Source organism: Arachis ipaensis, chromosome B7, assembly GCF_059453495.1.
Source record: "Arachis ipaensis isolate K30076 ecotype BB chromosome B7, ASM5945349v1, whole genome shotgun sequence".
In the NCBI taxonomy this organism is placed as follows: Eukaryota; Viridiplantae; Streptophyta; class Magnoliopsida; order Fabales; family Fabaceae; genus Arachis; species Arachis ipaensis.
This window is the reverse complement of record NC_142442.1, coordinates 135,009,482-135,030,000: the sequence shown is the minus strand read 5'-3', so window position 1 is coordinate 135,030,000 and position 20,519 is coordinate 135,009,482. Positions and strand designations below refer to the sequence as shown.

At 30.4% G+C, this 20,519-nt stretch overlaps 1 protein-coding gene across 2 annotated transcripts; it reads left to right on the top strand.

Moving 5' to 3' along the window:
* Positions 1–13,903: 13,903 nt before the first annotated feature.
* On the top strand, positions 13,904–19,790 carry LOC107606025 (amino acid permease 3). 2 transcript variants are annotated; one of them, XM_088494332.1, is made up of 7 exons: positions 13,904–14,071; positions 17,279–17,427; positions 17,513–17,746; positions 17,867–17,960; positions 18,072–18,286; positions 18,397–18,539; positions 18,794–19,790. In XM_088494332.1, the coding sequence occupies exons 2-7, from the start codon at positions 17,283–17,285 to the stop codon at positions 19,448–19,450; spliced, it is 1,488 nt and encodes a 495-aa protein (XP_088350458.1). In that variant the 5' UTR covers positions 13,904–14,071; positions 17,279–17,282; the 3' UTR covers positions 19,451–19,790. The 2 variants fall into 2 exon arrangements, with proteins under 2 accessions (XP_088350458.1, XP_020962022.1); XM_021106363.2 differs by lacking the exon at positions 13,904–14,071 and having other exon boundaries at positions 16,798–17,427.
* Positions 19,791–20,519: the final 729 nt, after the last annotated feature.

The following is a 20,519-nucleotide window of genomic DNA, read 5'->3' as shown; positions in this document are numbered from 1 at the left end:
TACTCAGGATATAAGCGAGCCAAATGCCTTCACAAGTAGCTAGTGCTATAGCTCGATATTCTACTTCGGATGAGGAACGAGCTACTGTTGGTTATTTTTTACTTTTTTTTAAGAGACTAAAAATTTTTCTATGAAGAAGCAATACCCTGAAATTGATCTTCGAGTGTCAGGACAAGTTTTTCAATCATAATCAGTGAAGTCTCTTAGAGATAAATCACAGATGCAGTCAAATAATAGTCCTTTAGAAGAGACTTGTTTTAAGTATCACAGAATGTGTAGGGCAACTTTAAAATGTTCATCAGTGGCACAATCTAAAAATTGACTTAGTTTGCTGACAACATAGCATATGTTAGATCTTGTGTTTGTAAGGTAGATCAGTCTTTCTATAAGTCTTCTATAAGGTTTAACATCTTCTAAAAATGTCCCAAAAGTCTTCGATAGTTGCACAGAGTAGTTCATTGGAGTGCTAGCAGGTTTGCAATCTTTCATTGGTTTGCCTTCGATTAAGTATAACCCGATTGAAGTAGAACTGAATAGAGCTTTGAATTCCATTAGCGACTTGCTTGTTTGAAGCCGTAAAAGGATTGTTAGAGTTTGCAAACTGTTCTTTGTGGAGCGCTTAGTCCAGGAGGCACTTTCATGTAGATTTTCTTTGGGAGATCACTGTGTAAAAAGGTTGTGTTGATATCTAATTGATGAAGGTATCCGTTTTTACTTGTAGCAATAGCCAGAAGAACACGTAGTGTTGTCATCTTGATAACTGGATTGAAAGTGTCAAAATAATCATAGCGTTGAGTTTGTATGAATCCTTTCGCCACTAGTCTTGTTTTGTGTCTTTTAATGCTTCCATCTGATTTATATTTTGTTTTAAAAATTCATTTGCACCCAATTACCTTTTTGTCTTTGGGGAGAAAGGTGAGCTCGCTTCCAGGTGTTGCTGTCTTCTAAAGCTTTTAACTCAGATTTGATTGCTTGTATCCAACAATCGTGTATGATTGCTTGTTCATAAGATGGTTCAGGATTTGTTGAGATAGTAATAAATAGAGCCTTGTGTAACTGAGAGGTGAGTCATAAGACATGTAATCTGACATAGGATACTTTGGAGGGGATGATTGGACGTGAGGTTGGGAGATGGTGGTGCGCATACATTAATAATCTTTCAAATAACTTGGTTTATGCATTTTTCGTGTGGATTTTCTCAGAACAGCAGTTTCACCAATGACGTGAGATAATATATCACTGTCATGAGCAGCGATGGTAGTGATGTTCTTATTTCATTGAAAATATTTCTTCTTAAAGTTCTGCAATTCAAAAAAGATCTCCTTCATAAAACTGATGCTTGAGATCGTTCCAAAGTTGTGAAGCTGTATTACACAATAGAATGCTCTGCAAGATTTCGTTGCTTAAGGAGGAGCGCAACCATGATAGAACGAAGGTGTTGCATCTGTCCCAGAGTTGAAAATTTGGATAGTTTCTTTCGAGTTTTTGAAGAGTTCCATCAATAAATCCCAATTTGTTCTTGGATTTGATAGACAACAAGACAGATCGCGCCCAAAAATGATAATTGCGGGCTGTTAATGGAGTGTGGGTGAACATTAAACCTGGTGTTTCATTTGGATGCAAGTAGTATAGTTTGTCGGATCTTGAATTGCATTGATGGTTGTTCTTTCTATTTGTGATTGAAATGATGCAAGTTGATTTATCAATCTTTCTATTGTTTGTAAATTTGATGTTAAAAAATTTTGATTTTGTTGATTCTCTAGATCTACCACTCTTTTTCTTCGATTTGCCATGGTTAATGCAGAAGAAGGAGACAAAATTCTTGATTTTCTATACATTTTTATCAATTTGCAGCACTTTCACGCTCACTACACTATGTTTGAATTGGTTCTGAGCTATAAATCATGATTCTAGAAAATAGAAAACTCAGTTGTCATAAACTAAATGAATGAAAAGAGTAAAGTAAATTTTGTATTGAATGAAAGATCTCAATCAATTACAGTAACTAAATATATATATATATATATATATATATATATATATATAGTTAGAGAAAAGCTCTACATCCATATAAAAAATATATGGATGTTATCAAAGTAACTTTCTCCACACGCGCATTCCCCACCTCACAGTAGTTTGTTATATACACGCCTCATATAACGTATATAACATAAATCTTCTGCTGCGTGATAAACCTTTCTCAACGTAGACCTTGTTCTCTTCTTCTTTTTCTTCTTCTTCTTCAACCTAATAAAATTCATTGTTCTCCTCTGTTCATGTTTTTCTTCTCTGCATTATGGATCTGGATTGAGTTTGACGTAATTAGCTTCGTCGTTCTTCTTCTTCTTCGTTTTCTTCTTCGATCTGGATTTCTAAATTGAAACAATGAATGAATCAACTTCAAATCAGTTGAATGAGTGCGATTTGGATTATTCTTCCGAAACGTATCAATTTGATGAGGTTTGGATTATTAAATTTTGAATCGAATTCAATGGAATGCAATTGCTAATTTTATTTTAATTAAATTGAATGGACGGAGGTGATCTGAATCTGAACTGAATTGAATTGAATTGAATTAATAATATCTAAATTGTAGACAGAGTTGTTTCGAATTTGGTTTTGTATAATGGATTATCTTTCGTTCACTGTGAGTAACTTTTCGGTTCGATAAGTATTATAGAGTTGTTTCACCATGAGCATGTGTTCAGTTCGGTATGCAGAAAGGAGTCTCTAAAAAAATTAGAGGAAAAAGTTTGTTAACCCACGAAGAAGCGACGTTGAACGATGTGAATGACCTTCAAAGCCCGCCACGCGTCAAAACAAGAGGCCGACCCAAGAGCAGACTTGGATCAAACTTGGAAAAAAAAGATTTCAAATGCCATGAAGAAAAAGAAAAGGACAGCTCCAAGCGAGGTAAAATTGACTTGCTTTCGATTAGGTAAAAATTCAGTTGTGTATTTTGCTAATATACAATTAATTATGTCTTTTTTGTAGTTGAACCTTTTAGACGCTGGATCATCGATTCGGTCAAGCTCCAGTCTTTACAATGCACCAGATATGAATTATCCAAGAGAGGACTATACGAGTTTTAGTTTTTATTAATAGATATTTCTATTCACCCATGAGCATATTTCGGTTCGACAAGTGTATTAATTTCGGTTCACCGAGGTTATAGGTGGGTTAATTTCTGACTGTTGTTAGTCTTTAATGAATAGTCACTTTTTTTGTGAAATTCTTTATTACAAAAGTAAATTTTTTTCTTTATTGTGCTATGTCATAGTGTTTAGGTGTTTCTGAAATTGAATACTGATAGAAACATTTTTTTATAATTAGCTCTCTGAATTTCTGTACAGTGTGTTTGCAATTTTCGGTTTGGCCAGTGTATTAATTTCGGTTCATTGTGTTTTTTAGTGTTCTTAATGTATTGGTAAATACACTGATTCCAATCGCTGGAGAACTTGGAACACAACAGCAGCCAAACAGTTCCAACAGATAGGACACAAGGAGTAATTCATCTTGAATCAAATATAAATATTAACATTTGATATATAAATTGATATTAAGAATAGATATATACATTAACATTGACATATATACATTTGAAAGAAGCATTGTTTGTTTTTTTAAACAAGTTAAATAAAATATTGTTAATTATAACTAGTTAATCATAGTATGTCCTATTTACTATCTAAATCCCCAGATGAGAATTTACAATAAGAGCTGGAGAGGGCAGCAGATGACTTCGGGAGTCTTATTGCTTCAGATTCCCGAGTCAGTTAATGTGCTTACGTTATAGTGCAGCTTCTCCTTTATTGTCACCATTGTCTTGTTCTGTTTTGCTGTAATGAAAAAATTTGGTCAATACTTCACTTAATACACCGATAAGCACAAGCATGTATATCTTAATCAAGTCAATTAAAATGTCACAGGCCACCGAACCGAAATTCATTCATGCACAGAATGAAACATGATAAATAATGAAACAGCTAGGAAATGATTGCTGCATGCTATTACAATAATCTTAAATACTGAAAAAATTTGGTCAATACTTCACTCAATACACCGATAAGCACAAGCATGTATATCTTAATCAAGTCTATTAAAATGCCACAGGCCACCGAACCGAAACTCATTCATACACAGAATCAAACATCATAAATAATGAAAATACTAGGAAATGATTCTTGCATGCTATCACAATAATGTTAAACACTGAACAAAGTAAAAGGAGGCCACCGAACTGAACAACATTCATTTGGTGAATAAAAATCACAAAGGCCACCGAACCGAACAACGTTCATGTAGTGAATAAATGGTGATCAAATTTCAATCAACAAAAATAGTATTTCTCCATGCAAAAGAAGTACTGAACAGAGTAACAACCAATTTCAAAGTCCGAGTTAAACTATCCACTTAACTGATAAATGAAAATAACAACAAATTTTATTCAAAATCCTAGTTATACTATAAAAATTCAATCACATACAATAATCCTAAACCCTGAACAAAGAAAAAGAATGCCACCGAACCGAACAATGTTGTTCATGTGAAGAATAAATCGTTTTCAACTTTTAATCATCAAGAATAGTATTTCTCCATGCAAAAGAAGTATTGAATAGAGTAACAAGTTAACAACCAATTTCAAAGTCCTAGTTACACTATCCACTGAATTGAATGAAAATAATAACAAATTTCATTCCAAACCCTAGTTATACTGTAAAAATGCATTCACAATAGTTCGATCTACTAAACGAAGCAAATCAATACAGTAAATCTAAAATGCAACTAGAAGAAACGTGACATTGCAAGATTCAAATGAACAATAGTTTTTCTCATACTTTTGGTAGTCTCTGTTGCTGTTTTCGTTCGTTTGTGGTTGTTCCTTACCAAATCTTCTCGCGATTCTTCTGCAGTAGTGGTTTTCGCAGAGAACGTGACTGAAGTTTGAGTAATTTTAAGAGAGATTCGAAGAGAAGAAGCGATTTCGTGCGTTTTGAAGAAAAAGAAATGTTTTTTAATAATGAAGTGCGAATGAAGATAGTGGTTTTGTGTGTATAGGGTGCGTGAAAGTTACATTTATTTAATAAGATTGAAAGCGCATGAGTTGTTTTAGATTTGGACCAACTTAGTTACATGATTACATAGATGTATAGCATTCCTAAATTAGTTATACTTGACTAACTAATTCTAAAATCTACCGCTAATTGATCTAACGAGCCAATATACAACTGTAATATTTACATAATAGATTCAATAAATTTGTGATAAATTTTTAATATAAGAAATAAAAATATTTTATACGCCAACAGTTTGTGTGAATGCAATAACATTCATATATGAATATCTCTTTTAAAACCCGACAGGCGACAGCACTGACCTTTTAAAACTTTTATATTTTTTTTTATTATTAGTAGTATTATTATTCAATAAATTAAACGGCAAATGGAGGTAGGACTACACAGTTTGCATAATTGTATGCAACATACAGTTAACCCCTTTTTTTTTAAAAGAAAAGTTGTTCATGACGTACTAAACTACCAATATCACAATCGTTTTCAAGGAGAGTAATGATAATCACTTATATATTCTTCCCGTTTAACCGGGAGAAAATCGAGATTTTACGTAATATCACAAAAATAAATAAAGTATATAAAATATAAAATTTTAACAGAATTTAAATTATAAAATTATAAAATTTAATATAATTTTATAAATTATCAATTAATTTATTTAAAATTTTTTTAATATTAAAAAATTTTACGAAATAAATCGAAATTTTAGTTATTATATATATTTTTATTTTAACAATATAATAATTTTGAATGAAAAAAAAGAAAAAGAAAAAAGAAAAAAGGAGAAGAGATTAATTATCTTATCCTTAATTTTTTACCCACCACCACCATGCAAATAGTCATTCAAAGTTTCAAAGAATTCAGCTGCGTGCTTCTAAATTCTAACCTTAGACCTTTAAGTTTGACCAATAATATATAGAGATATAGATATATCTGGTGGGTTTGATTCTTGTCTCTCCCATCATGAAATATTAATCTATGAAATTAAAGTAGCTAGTGGAAACTTCAATTTCACTGATGAAACTTTTAATTTAATTACTATTATTGTTACTATTTTTTTGTGCAACTGTATGAAAGTTTTGATTATTTTTAACAAAAAAGCACAAGAAGTAGTATCAAGTGTCTCCTTTTTCGGCTTCCCCCTCTTCCAGTTTCATTTCTTCTACTTTGAAAGATTCTATTTGATTCGATACTACTCACATTAAATTAAATAAAGTAATTTGATATTGTTTAAAAAAGTATGATTTTTTTAGGTAGGATGGTAAAGATATTTTATTTTCAGTTATTAGAATTGAGATTAAATAGACCTAATTTAGTTTCTTAAAAACTAACTTAAAAGATAAAAATTATTTTATAAATTATTTAGAGATTTTATTTTTGAGAGATGTAGAATTTTTAACATATTTCTTCATACCTAGAAATGATTATTTAAGGCATAAATATTTATAGGTGAGTGATCCAGTAATATTGTATTAGATAGATTCTGATACCATACGTATTAGAATTGATGATAAGTGAATTTTAACTCAATTTCAAAACTAGCTTAATTATAAAATGATAATTAATTATAAGATGATAAAAATATCTCATATTTATTAACTTCTTAAAGATCTTATTTGTGAAAGACGTAAACTTGTAATATGAGTTAAAAAAAAAATAAAAAACAGGAATTAGATGGATTATGACTTTATTATTTTTTAAATGTTGGCATTTTTTTGGTGTTTTGTTTATGTTTTTTATTACAATAATGCTCCACATTCATATAAAAAATCTATCCAACTTATCTAAGTACTTTTTCTTTAACGCGCCTCCTTCCTTCTCCGAAGTTATATGAAATATACGCGCGCCTCCCTCTTCCTCCTATTAACATAGTAAATTTACGTAAATCTTTTTTTTTTAATGTAAACATTCTTCTTCTTCTTCTCTTCTTCAACTTTAACGATTTGCATTGTAATTTTTGGATCTACAATCTCTGCTGCTCGTTGTTCTTCTTCTTTTTTCTTCTCTTCTATTTGTCGTTTTTCTTCTTTGTTCTTCTCTTTTGCAATCTCTTCTTTTTCTTCTTTGATTTTGTGGATTTATCTTCTTCGTTTTTAGATTTCAATATTCTATCAAATCAATAAATGATTCAACTTCAAATCAGTTGAATGAGAGCGTTTTGGATTATTCTTTTGAAACGAATCAAACAAACGAGATTTGGATTTTTTTTAATCGAATTGAATTGAATTGAATTGAATTGATAATCTGTCAATTGTAGACACATGTGTTTTGAATTGATATAATGGATAATGTTTCGTTCATTTAATACTATACAATTATTTCACCATAATAACGTATTCGGTTCATTCTTCAGAAAGCTGTCTGAATTTGATTTTATATAATGGATAATGTTCCATTCATTTAGTACTATACAATTGTTTCACCATAATGACGTATTCGGTTCATTATACAGAAAACTGTTTGAATTTGAATTTATATAATGGATAATGTTCCATTCATTTAGTACTATACAATTGTTTCATCATAATAACATGTTCGGTTCATTCTGTAAACCAGGTGTGTTGTGGATGAACAATTTATCCCAAAGGTCGGGATGATTTTCAAGACACTAGAAGAAGCCGAAAAGTTCTACAAAAATTATTCCAAAGAGTTCAAGAGTTTTTAAAACGGAATATTGATAGCAACATTTTTTTTAAAATGATCTCTCTGCTATATTGATATATGCACTTTTTTTGTTCACCCTGTGTATTAATTTCAGTTCATTTGTTTTTTTGGACTCTTAATGTTTGATAAATATCCTGATTACATTCACTGTCAACCTGGAACAAAACAGCAACTAGACAGTTCTAACAGATATATATATTAACATCTCAGACCAACAAGACAAGGACTAATCCATCTTGAATCAGATATATACATTAACATTAAATTTTCAATAACATTTACATTAATATTCATATATATACATTGTTTAGTTTTTTAAACAAGTTAAACAAAATAGTGTTAATTACAACCAGACAAACAAAATATATCCTATTTACTATCTATATCCCCAGATGTGAATTTACAATAAGGGATGGAGAGGGCAGCAGATGGCTTTGGGAGTCTTATTTCTTCAGATGTTCGAATCACTTGGTCTTTGATTTTGTTCAATTTGTGCAACAGAATATTTGAACTATATTCGAGCCTGAAACCAAAAAAATTTGATCAATACTTCACTCAATACACCGACAAGCACAAGCATATATATTTTAATCAAATGAATTAAAATGGCCAACCCAACTGAACCGAACACCATTCATGTACTGAATAAAATGTGATAAATATTCAATCATCAAAAAAAATTTTTCTGCATGCAAAAGAACTCAATTGAATATATAACAATCAGGTGAAACAAATGACAAACACTAGTGAACCGAACATCAATCATGTGTTGAATAAAATGTGATAAACATTCAATCATCAAGTAAATTATTTCTGCATGCAAAAAGACTCAACTAAACACACTAACAATCAAATGAATAAAAATGAGCAACTCCACTGAACAGAAAGAAAATAAGAACACATTCATTCCTATGCCCAAGTTACGCCAAAAAAATAGAATTAAATTAAGTCATTCTACTAAATGAAGTAACTCAATTCAGTAAACCTAAAATACAACTAAGAGAAATGCGAGATTGCAAGATTTTAAAAGAATAGTAGTTTTTATCATACTTTTCGCAGTCTCTGTTCTTGTTTTCGTTCGTGTTTTCTTCTTCCTTTCGAAATCTTCTCGCAATTCTTTTCCAGTAATGGTTTCCACAGAGAACACGAGTGAAGTTTAAGAGATTTTGAGAGAGATTCGAACTTTTTTAGTAGCGGTTTCAATGTTGAAGAAGGAACGTTGTTTCATATTCAAAGCGTGAATAAATATGTTAACGTTTCATGCGTTTGGACGCGTGGAGTCGCATTTTATTTTTTTGATATTGAATTTTTTTGATATTCAACCAATTTTGATAAACTGAAATGAAAAATTATATGAATATATAGCATGGCTATTTTTATTAATTGTTGGGTTTTGGTCTTTTATTTTAATCAAGTAAAAAGTATATTTTTTATTTGGTATTTATGTGGACTCGGTGTTTTAGCGTGCTTTTTTAAGAACAGGACTTATTATTTTGATAATTAGCTCAACTTATCAATTTCGTTGAGTTTTTATATTTTGTTCTTCGTTTGTAATCGAACAACCCAAGTAAAAATCGAAGAAAAAAAAATGTTTAGTTTTAAAAGCTTAATTTTTTGGTTCATCACCAAATTTCTATTACAGGAATATGTGATCATAGTTTCTAGTTAATTTGTTTAAAAAGTCTCAATTTGATTAGGAAGAGTATCAAATTTTGACGAATTTGAATCTTCTAAATTTTAAATTTGTATTTTAAAGGATAAAGTGTGATCTTCTATTTTTGAATGGTTTCTCTTTCATATTTATTCTTGATCCCACCTATAAAATAAATGATGAGAGATCACACTTTATTCTCTAAATTGAAATTCAAACTTTAGAGAATTTAAATCCAATTTTGACAATCGTTTAATTAATTACGTGATTAAGTTCTGGTCAAACATTCTGATCTTTAATTTAGGACATTTCAAAAGAGATAATAATCATAATATTACTATTTCCTTTTTTTTTTCTTATGAAAATATTAGGAGGTTAACATTTTTAATGAAAAAAAATATTGGTCAATGTTAAATCAAATTTAAAGTACATATTATGGAAAAAATATTAAATACGTAATATCTCTTTTTCTTTTACATAGTATGTAAAATAAAGATTTCGGTAATAAGAATCGATTAGCTATGTATAATAATTGAACATCTTTTAATTTATTCCAAATAATTTAATTTTCTCGGCAAAGTATATAGGGGCCTGCTACACATACAAGTAAAAAGGCCGTACAAGTTTTACAAGTTATTAGCCCAAACTTCATTAACACGCGCATTAATTCGTTTTGAATGGAGCGTAACTACACGCGCCCCACTCAAACGGTTCTTCTTCGTCTTCTTCTTCTTCTTCTTCTCTTCTTCCTCTTCCTCTTCCTCTTCCTCTTCCTCTTCCTCTTCCTCTTCTTCTTCTTCGTTTTTTTTTTCGATTTTCATGGTTTCTAAAATTCTTTTTCTTCTTCTTGCTGCACGTTCTTCTTCCTCTTACTCTTCTTCTTCTCCTTTTCTTTCGTTTTTGCACGTTCTTCTTCCTCGTTTTCCTCTTTTTCTTCTTCTTCATTTACGTCTTTTCTCTCTGTTTTCTCTTTTTTTTCGTTTTTTCATGGTAAAATCGTTTTTGAAGAAGAAGAAGCAGCAGAAGATGAGGAGGAGAAAGAGAAAGAGTTCTGAATTATGCATAAGATGTACTTCAACGAATTTTGGTTTGGGTGAATTCTTGTAACCGTTTGGGTGTATTTTCTGTAATCCTTTGGGTGTATTTCTGTAATCATTTGGGTGTATTTGAGTGATATCTGACTGATATCTATGGGTGTATCTGACTCATATCTATGGGTGTATCTTACTGATATCTATGGGTGTATTTTTCATTTCAGAAAAAATGGCAGACAGAAACCAAGCTGAAAAAAATGTAAGAACAAATATATGTCTTCGATCAAATCAGTTTTTCATAATAGAAATATATCTAACTCTAATTTTGCTTTGTTTACAGCAAATCAAGGACCTAAAGTGTGCAACCCATCTGTTGAGTGAGAAATTCAGAAATATGAGCGAGGAGAAGTGATGCAATAAGACTGTCCAGGCCATCCTCATTGTTATTGAGTCCATTTTGTCAGATAGATTCTAATGATATTGTCACTGATTAATGTAACTGTTATATACTCTTGTAAGAAATTGAACACATGGTGTAAATATATTTGATCCAATTATAAGTAAATTTTTTTCCATAATTAAACTCTCTCTGGTGTATTCAAAATGTCTGATTTACAGGTACTATAATATGAAGTGGTGATCCAGATAGATTGGAACCCATATATGACGGTCTGCATAGAGATCTGCATAATACACCCAAACACAGACTATAAATACACCCGATAAAAAATTAAATTTACACCTCTGCTGCAGATTTTAACCCAACACTACCAGAAAGCCACTTGTTGTCCACAAGACCAAAATTAATTAAACTCTCTCTGGTGTATTCAAAATGTCTGATTTATAGGTACTATAATATGAAGTGGTGATCCAGATAGATTGGAACCCATATATGACGGTCTGCATAGAGATCTGCATAATACACCCAAACACAAACTATAAATACACCCGATAAAAAATTAAATTTACACCTCTGCTGCAGATTTTAACCCAACACTACCTGAAAGCCACTTGTTGTCCACAAGACCAAAATTAATTAAACTCTCTCTGGTGTATTCAAAATGTCTGATTTACAGGTACTATAATATGAAGTGGTGATCCAGAATTCCAAATAGATTGGAACCCATATATGACGGTCTGCATAGAGATCTGCATAATACACCCAAACACAGACTATAAATACACCCGATAAAAAATTAAATTTACACCTCTGCTGCAGATTTTAACCCAACACTACCTGAAAGCCACTTGTTGTCCACAAGACCAAAATTTAGCAGAAAATCATTCCAATTCCTATCAAATGAGTCTTTGCTATGAGGGTTTCATTATTCCTCTTTGCTACATGTAATCAATTGATTCTTAATCTCGTTTTTCTTCCTATTTGTGCTCCACTTCGCCCTGATTCAGCTGACAATCTGAGGTTGAATCATCTATTATCTTCAAAACGAGTTCAAACTTTGATTTCAGAAACCAGAAAATCGAAAAGAAAACGAAACTGGAGTTACAGAGAGAAGAACTAACGTCAATGACGAAGAACAAACCAATGAGAAAGGAGAAGAAAAGAACGATCGAAAAACCAGGGGAAGACGCGCGAGAAGAAGAACAATGAAATTTGGAAAGAAGGAAAACAAAGAAGGAAACAAATCTTTTAAATTTGGTAGTTATACAAACGCGGGATCTTTGTATAGCGCGTGTAAGTGACGTAGGAGTTGCAACGCGTTTTAGTGGATTAGGCGTTAATGAACTTGTAATAGTTACAAGCCCTAATCGCTTGTATACTGAGCTTTCCCCAAGTATATATTATACCAAATGCAACAAATATAATAATATCTTCGAATCTTTGTGATTAAGATGTGTCATGTTCATCGGTCATGTGAAATTTCAGAGATATTATTTCCTCTCACAGAAGAAAGAAAGAATTTCTTCCTCCTAACAACATTACCAATTTAACTTGGTTAGATTTAAATTTTATATATACTATTTAAATTTTATTTTTTGCAATTTTAGTTGAATGAAAGAAAATTTTTCTAAATTTTTTTCCAACATTTGCGAGTAATAAAAATAAGCATTATTTGCCACAAATTAAATAAACTTATATATATTATTAAATTCTAGTACGTTTATATTTATGGCGGTTACAGTAATTATATAATTATTGTTAAAACTAAAATTATATTCTTTTATTTTAGTAATTTTTAGAAACTTAAAAAAATATTATTAAATAATAAAAAATATTGTTAAATATATATATATATATATATATTCTTTGTTTGTTTGTGATACTCGTTTATCCTTTCTGATGCATGATAATAACTTTTAAGTAGTTATCTCTTAAAATTCAAACACATACACGTCTATTTTTAAATTTAAAATATAAATTAAAAAATGTATATAAAAATAAAAATAATGTAGATTAATTGCCAAATGTTCACTAATTATAAAAGAATTACAATCCCTCCAATTATTGAGTTTTAGAATTTAGTGAATAATAATAAGTGGTGATGTGATTGCGTGCACCCATGACCATATTAATACGTGTATGGCCTTTTTTGGTTCCATCCATATATAATATCTTTAATTAATTTGTTAGGTACGTATAAGTAGTTTATGATATGTACCCAATATTTAATAATTACTCACATACACATTACTCAATTTTTTTTTAATTTTCCACACGTTAGTAAGGTCAAACAATTCACAATTAAATTACCAAAAAAAAAAAGAAAAATTAAAAGGAAATTATTGATGAGAAATTCAGAATAAGCTAAAGATATAATAATATATAGTAGGAAGGGAAAAATGATTCATTGCCATATGTGTCACTAATTAAAGGTACATTGAATTTCTATAAGTTTCATTTTTGTTTTTTTATTGGGTCGAGATTCTATGTTCCAATTTCCTATTCACAAGAAAATATCCCTACAAAATTTTGTACCTACATGTAGGAGAAATCAAATTAATTTATGACTAAGTAAAATTAAATTAGAAATAATTAATAATAAAATCTTCAAAGATAGGTCAAGAGACTTGGCTAATTATATAATTAATTTTTCCTCAGTTATTGGGGACAAAAAGATAAGAATCATTAAGATGCAACTTGTCCAACCAATTGTAAGAGTTTTATGGGAATAATTAAATTAATTTTTTTTTTCCGATTGAGGAGAATTGTTGGTGGCTAAATTTTGAAGAGTATTTTAAGATGGTCATCAAGATAAAGAAAACAAATTTTGACCGAAATAATTGATCCTAAATATGCTTGTAGTGTGGCACTTTGCTTATTCATTCATTTTTTCTAAGAATGAATGAATATTTTGAAATGGAACCTTATTCTCTCTTTCAGTAAGGGTGGATGAGAGGCGTTGCATATTAGAATTTTTTATTCTAGGGTGGTCCTTTAAAGAGATATATACAATAATAAATAATATTTCACATTTATCACTCTATTAATTCCACTATATAAGGTAGAGAGGTTAATACACTATAGGCACAATATATACCTAGCTATCTACCTTAGTATTAATTTTTAATCATATCCCTTTTTTATTATATTATTATTCCAACATTTTTCATTATTATTATTATTATTAATATCACTAGAGCTTCTGTTGGTGGTGTTGCTGTGCTTTTTACATTGCATTAATAAGATCAAGGTATGTATGAGAATCACTAAGCTTTAATTAATTAATTAATTAATTTCTAATTTAGGCATAATGTATTGGCCTACTATCATCAGTGTATTCTTTATACCATGTTAACTTTATTTATGACATTTATTAATAATGAAATGGTGTAGTTAGTTGAAGCTGTTTGTTAATTCATCATATTTAAAATGTGTTGTTGAAAATATAAAAAATAATAAGAGGGTTATAGATGGAGTAGTGTCTCTAATTATGCTGCTACATAATTATATACTAATAACACTTTTATAAGGTAGCTTTTGTTGTGAGGTACTGAGACAGAGACTGGGAGACTGAGAGTATTATGTTTGTTAGTTTAAAGATTAGTACTAAAATTTCTGTCATTGTCTCCAAAATTTCAGTATTTCAGTACCTTTAAAAAGTAGGGACACAAGGACTAAAATTTTAATAATATTTTATACTTAAAATACCTTCATTTTAATTAATTAATTTCAATTTTACTCATTGTACAAATTAAATTAGAATTTTATTCTTGTTTCAATTTCTGTCTCTCATTTTGTACCAAACGAAATACTGAGCTGTTTCTCAGTCTCAGTCTTTTCGTCTCTATCTCTCCACCAAACACTATCTAAGAGACTACTATAGTCCTAAAATTAATTTGAATTTATATTTTAATTTTTTAACCATAACTTCATTAATTGTAGTTTGGTGAAGTTAAACATATGAAATAATTATATTTAATTAGTTTTAGGCAATGATGTGATTAGTTAGTTTCATAAAACAAGGGACTGTTGTGAGGATAACAATCTTAAACATGTTCTAAAAATTTTAGGAAGGAACATTGATTGCATGGTAAATTAGTCAGAGCAAACAACATAGCATTATTGTTATCTGACTTAGCTATTCAGATGTAGGTGTTTTTCATTTTTATTTTTATTTTTATAAGAAACATGAGAAATCAAAAAACAAATTAAATGGCAACTCATGATCCGGTACATGTTCAGAATGTTAAATAAAAAAAAATTCATATTTCTATATTGTTTCAGTCAAAATAAAAAAATAAAATATAAAACGTAACGAGATTTAAATTATAAAATTGTCTGATTTAATACAAATTTTATAAAATTAATTGAATTATTTAAAATTATAATTAAAAAATTAAATCAAAATTTTAATTATTACAATTCCAGTTATCAAACATAATTATAAATTTACCCGTCTTTATATTTGTATACTAAAGACATGTTAAAAAATATTATTACATACATAAGATGAAATTCAAATTTTCTATATTTATTTATACGGATGAGTAAATTGATTACTCGACCACGAACGGGATTAACCACCGTCTCTGCTGGGCGCATAGCGTCTCATAATCTCAGTACAAATCAGTATTTTAGTGATTTTTCAGTATACAAGATCCATCATCTTATTGACTCATCTCAATCACTGAAAATTTACATTTTAGTTCCGAACTCAATAGTTCCTTAATTCTCGTCTCATACAACAATCATTTATCATATAACGTCAAACCATGTTCAGCACGCCAGAAATTTAGGCTTCTGTTTTCTAAGTTTTTTAAATAATATCATTTAAAACTTTTAAAATCTTTTCTAATATTTTAAATGTTTAAAACTAGGTCCAAGAGTTCTAAAATGATGTTAGAGAAGTTTATAACCTTGTTGAAAAGATAGAATAGTTAAAAATAAAAAAAAATTTTTAAAAATAGGATGTGTGCGTTCGCACAGAGATATACACACGTACGCACACGTTTTAAAACTCTCGAGAGCGTGTGCATCCCGCACAGGGACTTAAGTTAATTTAGGAAGGAAAAGAAGTGAAAAGAAAAATGGAAGAAGAAGACAAATTAAAGAAAGGAAAGGGAAAGGAAGGTTATTTGATTTGATAGGAAAGTGGGATCATAACTACTAAGCAGTGACCACACGAAACACACACACAAATCAAGTGGTTTGTGAATGAAAATCAATTTGATTCAGAGACACAAACACAAACTAGTGTATGCTCTCTCACACGGGATTTCTAGTCAAACCAGTGTTTCAACTTTCAACTTATTAAATACCACATTAACACACCAACACTGACCCATAACCTAACAAACCTCTTTCCCTTTTTAACCAGCTTCTAATAATTATTTTAAATTCATTAATTATTAAAAAATTATAATAATTTAATTGATTAATTAATTTTTATTAACCATATTTTTCTTTCAATTTTGATTAATCAAATTAAATTGACCGATTAATCATTTTTTATACCAATATATTTTTATAAAAATAATTGCTACTTTAAAATTTTTTTACTCGTATAAATTGATAATAATATTTTTTTAAATACGATAATTAATTTGTGGTCGTATGATCGCACTTAATTTTAAAAAATAAAAAAGTCGTGACAAAAATAGGATGCTGATGTGAAAATAGTTGACACCTCGTCATTAACATCACGTGCGTCTCACTTCCTTGATTGCATTCACATTGCATGTCCCATTAAATTAACCCAAACTCATTTTCTTACATTCTTAAAAAAGAAAACAAAATGCCAAATTGTTTATCAACCATTAAGACAAGTCAATAGATTAAATTAAATAAATTCAAATAAATAAATGATCATAAACACATATATATCACCTTTCACACTCTCACAACTTCTTCACTATTTATCAACAAATAAACATATATTTATTTTATTTAAAATAAAATAAAACTTTGGAATCTAACAATATTTGTTTTTTTTCTCTCTCTCTCTCTCTCACACTCAAATATTAACTCTTCTCTGCCATGCCACCATTATTTATATGCTCCCAAACCCATCCTTTATTCATTGCATAACTCCACAGACTTGTGAGAATTGGAGTTGTGTCCTAAAACCAACACAAGAGGCACTTTTCTTGTGTTGTTGTTCTTCTTCTTCTTCTTCTTCAATTCCCTCCTTTGACTTTCAAGAACACCATTTTCGCCTGAACCTCCTAACACATGGTTTAAGGTTGCAACAAGGTTTAATTTTCTGGGAAGTTGTGTCATTGGGGGGAGTTAAAACATAAAACATAAAACCTTTGTTTCTCATCATAACTACCCTTAACTTCTTCAAACTTTACCTCTATACATTCATATTCATCTTGCAAACTGCATGCACAAACACTAAATAAACAAAGCCTTATTTATTTTTGTGTTGGTCTATCTTGTTTTCATAATAATTAAGAAACATGGTTGAGAAGGTTGCCGCCACCGCCACCGCCACCGCCACCACCGCCACCAAGAACCACCACCAATCATTTGATCTCTCAATTGACATGCATCAACAAGGAGGCTCCAAGTTGTTCGACGACGATGGCCGCCTCAAAAGATCCGGTAAGTAGTAACATCTCGTATATTCATCTTCACGTGAAGTTAACTGCACCTGAGTTTTCGTATACTCATTTCTGATCGCCCTCAGGTACGATGTGGACGGCGAGCGCCCACATAATAACAGCTGTGATAGGGTCAGGGGTGTTGTCCCTGGCTTGGGCCATAGCTCAGCTCGGATGGATCGCCGGACCGGCCGTCATGATTTTGTTCTCCTTGGTCACTTACTATACCTCTTCACTCCTCGCCGCTTGTTACCGTTCCGGCGACCCTGTCACCGGAAAAAGAAACTACACTTACATGGATGCTGTTCATGCAAACCTTGGTAATAATAATAATAATGATGATGATAAATAAAATTATATATTCACCAAAAAATGAAGAAAATAAATTCTGGGTTGTGATTAAAATTCTAAAAAGGTTCAAACTTTGGTGATTGTTTTAGGTGGCTTGAAGGTCAAGCTTTGTGGGCTAGTTCAGTATACTAACCTTTTTGGAGTAGCCATTGGTTACACCATAGCTTCTGCTAAGAGCATGGGGTGAGTTTAATTTCATTTTTAAGATCCTTTTTAGTAGTAATAATAATATATAATAATATTCTAAGAACTTTGAGAAGAAAATGATGTAATTTTGGTTTCTGAATCAAACAGGGCTGTAAGGAAATCTATCTGTGTTCATGCAAGCAGAGGAAGGAATCCATGCCATACCAATGGCAATGTTTACACAATTGCATTTGGAATAGCTGAACTTTTTCTCTCTCAAATCCCAGATTTTGATCAGTTATGGTGGCTTTCAATTCTAGCTGCTGTTATGTCCTTCACATACTCAACAATTGGTCTTGGCCTTGGAGTTGTTAAAGTTATAGGTATCAATCTATGATCATAATTTCTTTAAATTTTGTGATTAAATTGAAATTGAAATACTAGAAAGAATGAAAGAAAAGTCACTCACTACAACAATGGTTTTATGTAACAGAAAACAAAGTGATTAAGGGAAGCCTAACAGGGGTGACAGTTGGTCCTTCTGTCACTGAAACTGAAAAAGTTTGGAACACCTTTGAAGCTCTTGGTGACATAGCCTTTGCCTACTCATACTCCATGATTCTTATTGAAATTCAGGTAATTAATAAATCTCCCAATATTGAAATACTAATAAATCTCCCAACTATTTAAGTAATTGGTTTAAGCGGTTATAAACGTGTTAGCAGTAAGTTAGACCAATTACTTGAATATTTAGAGATTTATTAGGAGTTTTTAAATTGTGAAGAGTCGTTTTATTTTCAGACAAATAGTCAGAGACCGAAAAGAGTATTTATTCAAAAAAGAAAGCAAAATTGAAGCTTTGAGAGAAATAACAAAGCTATGTGAAACAGGACACAATAAAATCCCCACCATCAGAGGCAAAAACAATGAAGAAAGCAACATTCATCAGTGTGGCAGTAACCACCTTCTTCTACATGCTATGTGGCTGCTTCGGCTACGCGGCGTTCGGGGACAAGGCCCCCGGAAACCTCCTAACCGACGCCGGATTCTCGAACCCTTTCTGGCTGCTAGACATAGCCAACATTGCAATAGTAATCCACCTTGTAGGAGCATACCAGGTGTATTGCCAACCCCTTTTCGCCTTCATCGAAAAGTATGCAAGCAAGAAGTTCCCAGACAGTGATTTCGTTAACAAAGACAGCGAGATCTGTGTCCCAGGTTGTTCCAAACCATACAAGCTCAATCTCTTCAGGCTAACATGGAGAACAGGATTTGTGATCTTAACAACTTTGATATCCATGTTGCTTCCTTTCTTCAACAACATTGTTGGACTTCTTGGTGCTCTTGGATTCTGGCCTCTAACGGTTTATTTTCCGGTTCAAATGTATATTATTCAGAAGAGAATACCGAAATGGAGCACCAAATGGGTGTGTCTTCAAGTTCTTAGTCTTGCATGCCTTGTCATTTCTCTTGCTGCTGCTGCTGGATCCATTGCTGGGATTGTTGATCAGCTTCATGATATTAAGTTGTTTGGTTCTGAATATTGATCATCATGATGAATATCAAGATCCATGGAACAATAAATAACACTCTGGTTACCATTTTCATGTAGGAAGGTTTAAGAAACAAGAAACAAAAAAAAAAATCATATATTATATATATATATATATATCAAAGTTAATACAAGTTTTTGAGGTTCTTGTTTTTCAATGTTTATATTATATAGCCTTGGCTGGGATGGTAATCTTGTTGTTTATTGCTTAATTAATTAGCAATCCTTTCTTTTTTCTTTTTTTTTTTTAATGTTTAATTTCTCTTACTTTGTAACTTGTTCTGAGTTCTAATACAAAGTGGAAGAAATGAAGCAAAAGAGGTTTGGAGTTCAAAGACTTGTGTTAGATTCTCCTTCTATTTTCATTTTGGTAATGCTAGGTAGACAAAAAAAACAGCCAGAACTTGCCTTATTTAGCATTAATTAATTATCGCAACAATTAATGAATGCTAAATAAGGCAAGTTATGGTTGTTTTTGGCTGATTTTTTTTGTTACCAAACATTTTCGTTGCATAAAATACAACTAAATTAAAGTGAGATTTATATGTGATTTACATTTGATAATCTTATAATTGTCTAATCAAATTTATGTGTTTATGTAATTTTTTAAATAATATATTAAAAATTAGTGATTTTTATTGCAATTAGATAGTGTGATTAATTAAATCGGAATAAATATATTATTTTATATTTTATGTATATACATTATATAATTTTGTTAGTATATGAATATTTTGGATAATGTTATGGCGCATTGTATTTTTTTAATAAAAATAGAAATTGCTCTTTTTATAATTAAAAAAAAAAACATCAAAACAAGAGATAATACACATATTCTTTATAAATTTAGTGAAAATCTGATCTTCAGATTTTATCTTGTTTTCAATGATGATGGAGTTCAATTTGGCATTTTGCAAAAATCTGATTAAGGCATTAAATACAAAATACAGTTTTATGGCTAGAGCTGCATGCTTATATAATTATAAATATTATATATATATAAAATTATAAAAATTAAATTAAATAAGATAATTATTATTAACCGTATATATTACAGTAAACTT

What these genes read in the sequence shown, in the direction of transcription:
- LOC107606025 (XM_088494332.1), top strand. Translation starts at nt 17,283, where the DNA reads ATGGTTGAGAAGGTTGCCGCCACCGCCACCGCCACCGCCACCACCGCC. An exon ending in TGGCCGCCTCAAAAGATCCG is followed by an intron (nt 17,428 to 17,512) that starts GTAAGTAGTAAC and finishes GATCGCCCTCAG; the next exon opens with GTACGATGTGGACGGCGAGC. An exon ending in TGATTCTTATTGAAATTCAG is followed by an intron (nt 18,540 to 18,793) that starts GTAATTAATAAA and finishes TATGTGAAACAG; the next exon opens with GACACAATAAAATCCCCACC.